Source organism: Rhinichthys klamathensis, unplaced genomic scaffold (genome assembly GCF_029890125.1).
Source record: "Rhinichthys klamathensis goyatoka isolate OS25496 unplaced genomic scaffold, OSU_Roscu_1.1 h1tg000172l_1, whole genome shotgun sequence".
NCBI lineage: Eukaryota > Metazoa > Chordata > Actinopteri > Cypriniformes > Leuciscidae > Rhinichthys > Rhinichthys klamathensis.
In genome coordinates this window covers 618847-629000 of record NW_026606702.1, presented here as the reverse complement: position 1 = coordinate 629000, position 10154 = coordinate 618847, and the positions used below count along the sequence as shown (strand labels likewise).

At 37.3% G+C, this 10154-nt stretch overlaps 2 protein-coding genes across 4 annotated transcripts; one reads left to right on the top strand and one right to left on the bottom strand.

Moving 5' to 3' along the window:
* The first annotated feature begins 464 nt into the window (after positions 1-464).
* tnfsf10l4 (tumor necrosis factor (ligand) superfamily, member 10 like 4) lies at positions 465-3918 on the top strand. Of its 3 annotated transcripts, none has more exons than XM_056260064.1 (5): positions 465-776; positions 884-1015; positions 1151-1196; positions 2907-2993; positions 3325-3918. In XM_056260064.1, exons 1-5 carry the CDS (start codon positions 603-605, stop codon positions 3726-3728), a joined length of 843 nt encoding a protein of 280 aa, XP_056116039.1. In that variant the 5' UTR covers positions 465-602; the 3' UTR covers positions 3729-3918. The 3 variants fall into 3 exon arrangements, with proteins under 3 accessions (XP_056116039.1, XP_056116038.1, XP_056116040.1); XM_056260063.1 differs by having other exon boundaries at positions 3322-3918; XM_056260065.1 differs by lacking the exon at positions 2907-2993 and having other exon boundaries at positions 3322-3918.
* Positions 3919-3996: 78 nt separating this feature from the next.
* On the bottom strand, positions 3997-6737 carry casp22 (caspase 22, apoptosis-related cysteine peptidase). Its single transcript, XM_056260062.1, has 8 exons — positions 6714-6737; positions 6029-6349; positions 5775-5791; positions 5535-5643; positions 4811-5297; positions 4551-4704; positions 4187-4273; positions 3997-4117 (listed from the first exon to the last, which is right to left on the bottom strand). Exons 1-7 carry the CDS (start codon positions 6718-6720, stop codon positions 4256-4258), a joined length of 1113 nt encoding a protein of 370 aa, XP_056116037.1. The 5' UTR covers positions 6721-6737; the 3' UTR covers positions 3997-4117; positions 4187-4255.
* Positions 6738-10154: the final 3417 nt, after the last annotated feature.

Here is a 10154-nt window from a genome sequence, read left to right as displayed (position 1 = left end):
TATATGAAAAACTATGTAAATTTAGTAATTATGTATATTTAATAGGCTACTCGATCAAAAGAGTTAACACAACTACAAGCCAAGTATACTTTGAATACTTAATTATACTTTTAAGTATATTGATCAAAAGGTTGAGTAGCCTACAAGTACAGGCCAAATATACTTGGACTTTTCTCTCAGTAGCCTATAATAGGCCTATTTTTCTGAGAAATAGCCTATAAAGTATATTCTTGAGAAGTATATAAAATGTAGACTAAAAGTAGGCTATACTTTCTTATTTTTAGTTTAAATGAAGTATAGGCTACTAAATAGAACACTTGAATAAACTTATTTTTCGTAAGGGTATGTATAGCGCTACATCATCGCAAACTCACCTCAGTTTTCAGATCCTCATTCAATCAGGCTGATAGAAAGCGGGGCGGCGCTGTGACCGCGGGACTTTCCAGCAGGGAAAACATTTTTTTATATATATAGTAGGGAAAACAAACTAACATGCGGAAGAGCGCTGAACAGCTCCAAGACCTTTGACTCCCTCGGGAAACGACAGGAAAGGCTACTTTCTCTTTCTGTCATGCGAATATTCTGTAAAACGCTGTCGGAACATGACATCAAACATACCAACCAGTCCCAATTATTGCCAGCTGGACGAAAACACATCTGAAAACAAAAATGCAAAAGGGCAGTATATATTTTTCTTGATTTTGACTTTAATATTAAGCACCGAGACGTTTATCACAGCGTTTCTTCTTTATGACTTCTGCGAGGATATTCACAGAGTGAGTTAAATCGTTTTTCGTTAAATTGTGATCCATAAACATGTTGTAATATATATATATATATATATATATTTGTTTAGTAAGTTTTGTTTGTTTGACTTTAAAAGACTCGTGAAACAGGCAGAGATGGAGGGTATCCAATCCACTGTCTTTCCTCAGATGTCACCCAACCAGCAGATCAAGCAGGAATCGCAAGTTGTGACTTGTTCAATCAAGAACTGACACAAACTGCACGGCAGGTATTTAAAACGGCTTCAAAACATGAATACATTTTTGAAATTGAGTAATATATAGCCTACATGTAAGATTATTACATTAAAACCTACATGTTATATGATGTTCCATACTAAGAGTCTAAATTTCTTTTTGAACAGAGGCTGTTGCTAGACATACAAAATGATGTACTGGGAACATTAGGAGGTAAAACAAATGTATTGATTTATTTAAATTATTGTTCGCTATTATTGCTTATACAACACCTGTTACAGATGTATATTTACACCAGCCTGCGACCTTGGTACTGGTGTCTTTTCACTCACGTCTGAGTGTGCATCCTCAAATCACTCTCCTTTCTCCCAACCAGCCCTAGCCAAAGAAATAATCAAGTGCGTAGGAAATATAAAGACTATAAAAACAAAAAAATAAGACATTGATTTAAAATGTATTTCAATATGCACAGATGTGTTTTGAGTCTAGATTTTGAATGTGGCTACTGTTGGAGCACTTCTGATCGAAGCTGGTTCCTGCTAGGGGTGGCATAAGCTAAAAGTAGACTCGCGTTGTTTTGAGTGAACCCTTGTTATTTCTAACTGACTTGATCCTAATGATGTGAGTTATCTGTTAGGTTTATATTCAATGAGCATATCTGCAATGTACTGAGGTCCTAGGCCATTGAGTGATTTATAAACAAGTAATAGTCAATTCTAAATGTAACTGGTGTGATATGATCAGTTTTTCTGGTTCTGCTCAGAATCCTGGCAGCAGCAGCGTCCTGTATGAGCTGCAACTGTCTTATGGTCTTTTTGGGAAGGCCGGTAAGGCGTCCATTACAATAGTCCACCCTGCTGGTGATGAAAGCATGAACAAATTTCTTGACTGGAAACTTAAGTATCTACTTCTTGCAATATTTTTGAGATGATAGCTGATTTAGTTGTCGCTTTGACGTGACTACTGATATAGGGTCCAACTCCAAAATCACACCAAGATTCCTGACTTGATTTTTTTGTTTTTTGACCCCTAGAGTGAAGGTATGCATTCACCTTGAGAATTTCATCTTTGTTTCCAAATGCAATGACTTCAGTTTGTCGTTGTTTAACTAAAAAGTTAATTAACTGTTCATTTCATCAATGTATTGGCACAGGGAATCAATGCTGTAGTTAGGCGATAGGGCTAAGTATCTGGGTGTCATCTGCATAGCTGTGGTAAGCAATTTGGTTCTTATTATTTGGGTTAGTGGGACCATGTACAAGTTGAACAGGAGTGGCGCAAGAATTGAACCTTGTGGGACTCCGCATGTCATGGATGTCCACTTAGACTTATGGTCACATGTTCCCCCCTCCCTTCTAAGTATGACCTGAATCATACCAGAAAGCCCTAGTTTCCTAGCCTGTCAAGAGGTATACTGTGTCAAATGCAGCTCTGAGATCAGCACTGATAATTTGCCTGTATCTGTATTTATACGAATAATCATTTATTATGTCTCCTCTCCGCACTATGATGCGGTTGGGAAGCAGATTGAAAATTGTCCAAGTATCCATTCGAGCTTAAGAATTTATTCAGCTGATTGAAAACCACTTTTTTTGATAATGTTGCCTGTGAAAAGATTTGAGGTTGGTCTATTTGCTCAAGATGGTGTTTTCCAGATTGCTTTTTTTCAGGAGGGGCTTAACAACTGCTGTTTTCAGGGACTTTAAAAAGGGGGAGGGGGGGAAGAAGTGAGGCATTTACCACTTCTAGGAGATCTGATTCTAAATAGTTAAACACAGTTTTGAAAAAAGATGTAAGGAGTGTGTCAAGAGCGCACAGATTGATGTTTTGAGATGCTGTATATTTCCCAGATTTTACTATCAATTGCCTCGAAATCAGACATAGTGACTAATTTAATTGAAAGTATGTTCTTGGACTTTACAGAACATAACATCACTGAGATTTTCAAACCAGCTGTGCATGTCGGGGCAAAACAAGAGCTTAAACAATATCAAAGGCTTCAGAAAAATGGTAGGATCTTCCCCAGAGTACAATACACTATTTACACTTTACAAGATTGTATAACACTGTAGAAAATGATCAGCTGACTTAACTTAAAAAGAAAAGGTAAGTCAACTAAAATTAATTAACTACATGCATAATTAAAAAAATTAAGTTATGTGGAATTGTCAAGTTTACATAACTTAATTTTTTCTATAATCATGAAGTTTATTTACTTAATAGGGCAGCGGGTTTCCTCACTTTTTTAAGTTTAGTCAACTGATCACTTTTTACAACAAATATAATGTGGTTAAGTTTAATAGGCTAATGATCACAAAATTCTTCTCTTTACTTTCAGCAGACGAAACTCCTGAGCTGGATCGTATCCAGTGGGACAACATGAACGGCCAATTCAGTCAGGAAGGGTTAATGAGCTTGAGCCCCGAAGGGGAAATAGTGGTGCCACACGACGGAATTTACTTTGTTTTCTCCCAGGTTAATTTCGAAACACAATTAGGACAGAGTAGGCACTTTACGCAATACTTGTACAAGAAGACAGCATCTTATCCACGACCAGTGATGCTTGCAAAAGCCATAGTGACTCCCTGTGTGAGCGTAAGGTCTGGTGTACAGCTTTATTCCAACCACCAGGGGGCGCTGTTCCGCTTAGAAAAAGGCGACAGGCTCTCCCTGTATGTGCTGAACATAAGCGATGTGCGCTTCCCTCAGGAAGCCACTTACTTTGGGGCATTCATGATTAACTAAGCGAAACAGCAGCATTTTGATTCACTTTATTGCTTGTTATCCATTCCCACGAAAAATGTATGTATATAGAGATGATACATTACAGTTTGTTTTGTCCACGTCAATGTTAAATAAAGGTTTTTTTTTTTTTTAAGTGAATTTAGTTTTAATAGATAGTTTATTGTAAATTAAAGCCCATATGTGAATTATAGTCTTCAGTGTCCTGTTGGTATGTATAGGTGCTTTTGTCCGCAGCCAAAAAAGTTCAAGAGTAAGAGTATTAGATCCGATTTAATTGAAAAAAAAAAAAACATCAATACCGTTATAGGCCTATTATAATTCATATTCTTGACACTTAACAATAAAACCATTCCCTTCTTTTTGTTTACATGGTTAAATGTGGTACATGACCAAAAAAAAATTAAATCTTATATAACAAGCAGAGGTGATTTCTGTAGAAATTCTCTCTGTCAACATAATTGAATTTCTCTGGCATGTCAATGGCAAGATTTTCTTCTTCTGCAGCTGAAAGATGATGGTGGTTTCTTCTATTTAGAAGCAGCAGCCTGGGAATGGGGAATGAAGAGAGAGCTCGATTTGATAAATATTTTTTTATCTGAAATGTTGTTCAATGTAAATTTTCTAATGTAGATTGAACTGAAAAATATCACCACAACAATGTACAGAAACCACAAGGCTGCTACTTTGAACATATAGGAATTCTAGTTTAAGAAGATGCATCAACGGAAAAATATTCCGTTTTGAATTTACACAGCATAACACACTGCACAGAACTTTAATCGATGTCTGTTATGAATAAATAAAACGAGATTAAGTTCTGACCTTCGGAGCTCTGAAAACAAGAAGCTTTCTCAGAGTGAAATGGGGCTGAGGAGTCATCTTTGCATCTATTACTTTGTTGTCTTTGTTTATAGTGCCCTCCTTACGGCTTACTTCATCATTGACTTTAGTGAGGATCCTCAAGATGTCCTGGTCTCTAAAAATGAAGGAAGAAACAATTTAACATATAAACCAAACAGGCTTAAAATAACCATTACAGTATTACTGCATGCAAAAAAAGGCCAGTGTAGTGGATAGCTCACCGTTTACTTCCATCTTCTAAATGCTTGCAAAGGGACTGTATAAACCATGATCCGTTGTTTGGATGACGAATCGCATAATATCCCTCCACCGTGGACATGGCAATCAGAAAATCAGAATCTTTGGCAATGCTGTATTTTGTGCCAGATATCTGGATACGGCTGAAACCAGAACCATCTGCAACCAGCACTTTACTCTGCATCTCATGCCCTCTACATGCTTGTATAAAGAAGACTTTAGGTTTGCCAATAAGAGAGGTGCAGTTGTCTCCATCAAATGGGGAGGTGATGTCATTCAGGGGACATATTTGCCCATCACATCCCTCGACACCAGTCTCGTTTCCATGACTCATTACGCAACAGACAAAGCAGTCTGTATGACGGGGATCCTTACTGTAATTGATCATGAGCTGTTTTATTTCAGATGTGGTCTGATCTTCCTTGATTTCAACCAGAAAGCCCAAATATTTAAACAAGTCTTTCAGTCTTTCTGGGGGGGCAAGCACATACAAGACAAGTACATAAGGTAAAGGTAAAAAAATTCATGACCACATAGACTCACAGAGCAATTACAACAACAAATGAAGGAAAGAAAATGAAGAGGACAAAAAGAAAAGAAAAAACAGGAATGATACACAGTTCCTTGTTCATAAGCCTCTTCTAAAAAGAAGGGTGTGTTGTTTTGTGGTTCATAAGCATTAAAAATGAAAAATCATTTACTGCATACCAACATCTTTTTGGGATCCATTTCGTTTTTTGCCAGAGTCTTCAAAGTTCTCATTATTAATTATTACACAAAGTCCACGTGGATTACTGTCCATTTTGTACTCATCAGTCTAGAACAAAAGAACAGGCGTTACAGAGCACATCCAATTCAAGAATAAAATCTGAAAAGTCTGAAAATGTAATAATTTGTGAAAAAAGTATCATTTCAAAATGTTGCATCTTGCTCCCTCCACTTCATTACCGTGGTGTTTGGTTTATCTGGGGGGACAAGAGATATGTTAGTATCATAAGTCTTTAAAGTTTAATATTTTTCAATATATTCATGCTTCCACTCTTTAGTTAATCATTACAAAGTTTAATTGTAAAACATATTTTAAGAAAAACTAATTATGAAAATGTCATTTTTTTAAACTGTAAAAGTAAAATTGACCAAGAAAAGATACTTTTTTTTAATGAAAGCTAAACATGATTATTGAATAATTCATGAAACTGTACCTGCCGTTATTGATAGGTGACTAGAGGTCGCTCCTGCTTCCTGAATTGCTGAATAGCCGTCTATGTTTAAGGACTCGTAAAAATGCTTGTCTCTTTTCTCCAACCATTTGAGCAGAATTTCACTTGCTTTCCGCCCTTTTTTCCCCACGCTGTCAATCAGATCACGAGCTTGATCAGTTCGCGTTTTGGTCTTCTGCAATATTTCTTCAATCTCCTCTTTGCCTAACACATTTTCTTTCCGAAGATCATCCGACAAACTTTTGATAACAGCCTCGGTCAAACCATCCCTCAGTTCAATGCGACATTTTTCCAAGACGTTATCTAAAGGAAAGCACTTTGTTAAGTAAAATGTTTTGCATATTCAATTTAATTATTGCCAGATGATATTCAATGTAGGCTATTACTATTTTACTAGTTTTCTCAAGTTTCTGAATGCTTGTATTTACCTCAAATTACTTTCCGTAATAGTAGTCTGCTAAATGTCTTAAATCTTAACATAAATTGGAAACGGTTCGATGTCTTTTTTTTTTTTTTATACAGGTAGGCAGTAGGCTACTTTTTTTTTACTTTCACTTTTCATCTCATTCTTGTTGAGTGATTTCTTCAAAAATGAATACAATAGGCTACGCCAAGCCAAACTATTTAAGTTTTCAAACTCTCACACATAAATTATTCATAGTCTTACCTGCCATTTCGTCGTAAAAAATAAAATATAGCTGCTGCTGAGAATTCGAGAAAACGTGCAAAATGGCCTTTAGTCGTTCCTATAGTTAAAGCCCCTCCTACGTGCATGCGTAATCGAAACGGGGATAACTATTCGAGGAACTGTTCAACTGGAAGAGTCCGTTCTACCATACAAATAGCCTAAATCTTAGGCATAATCGTTTCATCATTAGTTTTATCGTTATCGTCTTATCATTATAACTAAACTATTAGTTAACCTATTTCACATGAATATGCAGCATTACTACTTGGTGATGCACACATTTTGAGTAAAATACATGAAAATGTATGATCGATCCTAATATAGGCCTATAATTGAAATATGATCTTAAGCCAATTTTTTTTTCATTTAAACTAAGCCAATTTATAACAGTAATAATATGCATAAAATAAACATGCCTGACAAATTATTAAAGTAGGGAGTCCAGGGGCCTCAAACGTGAGAGGCGTGCGCCACTTCCGACCATAGGTAGGCTATACCTGCAACATTCGGGTACCAAAATTATTAATCGCTTTAAAAAAAATTAATGTAGAAACAACATAAAGGCAGTTTATTTTAAATTGTTATATTTTAAATACTTGGCATCTTTTTATGAATGAAAGCCAGCCTCAATCAGGGCCGGCCCTGACCAATTTGCTGCCCTATGGTGCCCCATGCATTACAGCCCATTTCACCCATCATTGTGTTTGTGATTATTTAGTCTCTCTCTCTCTCTCTATGTATATATATATATATATATATATAAAGCATTCAAGTCAAGTCCCCTTTATTTTTATATAGCGCTTTTTAGCCAGTGATAATAGGAAAATAATGCAACAAAGTTTGCTTCTCCTGTACAGCAGATCTAGAAGAAAATAGTGTCATAATCCAGTTTAAGTATGTTCAGTGATGGTTTATTTTGTTATAAAAAAAATATATTTAATTTATATAGCCATATAGCCGCTCTGGATAAAACATGATGTCATCGTCCAAATGTCATTCATGCACAAACTATAGCAAGTGTTTGTTTGGGAGTTGATGGCAGCAATCTTCCACTAAATTATGGCACGTTTCATGTTTTCAACATGAATGAAACTGCGAAATGTCTTCTTTAATGTGAATTTTACATAAAACGTTGCTACTTTTAATAAACCTGCCTATAAATATCGTTAATAATTTTGGCAAATAAAAAAAAATGCCATATATCCCCCTCAAAACTGCACAACTTTAATAGTAGAACATACAATAATAAAAGCCAGCTAACAATGACCTGGCGGACCGCCAGCGTTTTTTGGGTGGCACAAAGTCAGCGGCTTGACACGGTCGGACCTCCGGCGGCACACCTTCGGCAAGCCGACCAATCTGAAAATGCGGTCGGTCTGCCAGCTTTTTTTGGGTGGCACGCCACCAGCGGTTTGCCGCGGTTGGTCCTCCGTCGGCACACCGCCGGCATGCCGATTGTTGAGCAGCTATATACAGGTCCTTCTCAAAAAATTAGCATATTGTGATAAAGTTCATTATTTTCCATAATGTAATGATAAAAATTAAACTTTCATATATTTTAGATTCATTGCACACCAACTGAAATATTTCAGGTCTTTTATTGTTTTAATACTGATGATTTTGGCATACAGCTCATGAAAACCCAAAATTCCTGTCTCAAAAAATTAGCATATTTCATCCGACCAATAAAAGAAGTGTTTTTAATACAAAAAAAAAAAAGAGTCAACCTTCAAATAATTATGTTCAGTTATGCACTCATAGTCAATACTTGGTCGGGAATCCTTTTGCAGAAATGACTGCTTCAATGCGGCGTGGCATGGAGGCAATCAGCCTGTGGCACTGCTGAGGTGTTATGGAGGCCCAGGATGCTTCGATAGCAGCCTTAAGCTCATCCAGAGTGTTGGGTCTTGCGTCTCTCAACTTTCTCTTCACAATATCCCACAGATTCTCTATGGGGTTCAAGTCAGGAGTGTTGGCAGGCCAATTGAGCACAGTAATACCATGGTCAGTAAACCATTTACCAGTGGTTTTGGCACTGTGAGCAGGTGCCAGGTCGTGCTGAAAAATGAAATCTTCATCTCCATAAAGCTTTTCAGCAGATGGAAGCATGAAGTGCTCCAAAATCTCCTGATAGCTAGCTGCATTGACCCTGCCCTTGATAAAACACAGTGCACCAACACCAGCAGCTGACATGGCACCCCAGACCATCACTGACTGTGGGTACTTGACACTGGACTTCAGGCATTTTGGCATTTCCTTCTCCCCAGTCTTCCTCCAGACTCTGGCACCTTGATTTCCGAATGACATGCAAAACTGAGCAACAGTCCAGTGCTGCTTCTCTGTAGCCCAGGTCAGGCGCTTCTGCCGCTGTTTCTGGTTCAAAAGTGGCTTGACCTGGGGAATGCGGCACCTGTAGCCCATTTCCTGCACACGCCTGTGCACGGTGGCTCTGGATGTTTCTACTCCAGACTCAGTCTACTGCTTCCGCAGGTCCCCCAAGGTCTGGAATCGGTCCTTCTCCACAATCTTCCTCAGGGTCCGGTCACCTCTTCTCATTGTGCAGCGTTTTTTGCCACACTTTTTCCTTCCCACAGACTTCCCACTGAGGTGCCTTGATACAGCACTCTGGGAACAGCCCATTTGTTCAGAAATTTCTTTCTGTCTTACCCTCTTGCTTGAGGGTGTCAATGATGGCCTTCTGGACAGCAGTCAGGTCGGCAGTCTTACCCATGATTGCGGTTTTGAGTAATGAAACAGGCTGGGAGTTTTTAAAAGCCTCAGGAATCTTTTGCAGGTGTTTAGAGTTAATTAGTTGATTCAGATGATTAGGTTAATAGCTCGTTTAGAGACCCTTTTCATGATATGCAAATTTTTTGAGACAGGAATTTTGGGTTTTCATGAGCTGTATGCCAAAATCATCAGTATTAAAACAATAAAAGACCTGAAATATTTCAGTTGGTGTGCAATGAATCTAAAATATATGAAAGTTAAAATTTTATCATTACATTATGGAAAATAATGAACTTTATCACAATATGCTAATTTTTTTGAGAAGGACCTATATATAAACATATAATATCGTAAATTTGTGTGTATTTGTAAATGTGAATGAAATGGAACCTATTTTATTGATTTAAATGGATGTGTGAAGCGCTCAAGTTACTAGAGTAAAAACTTTTTAAAAGGATGAAGACGCATCTTTTTCAGCATGATCTTCTATTCTATTTTTTTATTATAGGTTACCGTATATAGACAAGATTAAACCGAGGGTTATCCAGCTAAAACACGACGTAACAGTTACGTAATGTATTCGTACTTTTTCGTCACGTCATGACTTTACTAATTGACAACGTAACAACGTCGCATGCTCTAATTTCATTACCATCATATTACCAACCCACAACGTCGTCAGTATGTCCT

Coding starts and splice junctions, on each gene's coding strand:
- casp22 (XM_056260062.1), bottom strand. Junction 5,298..5,534: donor TGGATCCCAAAAAGATGTTG/GTATGCAGTAAA, acceptor TTGCCCCCCCAG/AAAGACTGAAAGACTTGTTT. Junction 4,705..4,810: donor TTAGAAGATGGAAGTAAACG/GTGAGCTATCCA, acceptor CTTCATTTTTAG/AGACCAGGACATCTTGAGGA.
- tnfsf10l4 (XM_056260063.1), top strand. CDS start 603: ATGACATCAAACATACCAACCAGTCCCAATTATTGCCAGCTGGACGAA. Junction 777..883: donor TCTGCGAGGATATTCACAGA/GTGAGTTAAATC, acceptor TGACTTTAAAAG/ACTCGTGAAACAGGCAGAGA. Junction 2,994..3,321: donor TCAAAGGCTTCAGAAAAATG/GTAGGATCTTCC, acceptor CTTTACTTTCAG/CAGACGAAACTCCTGAGCTG.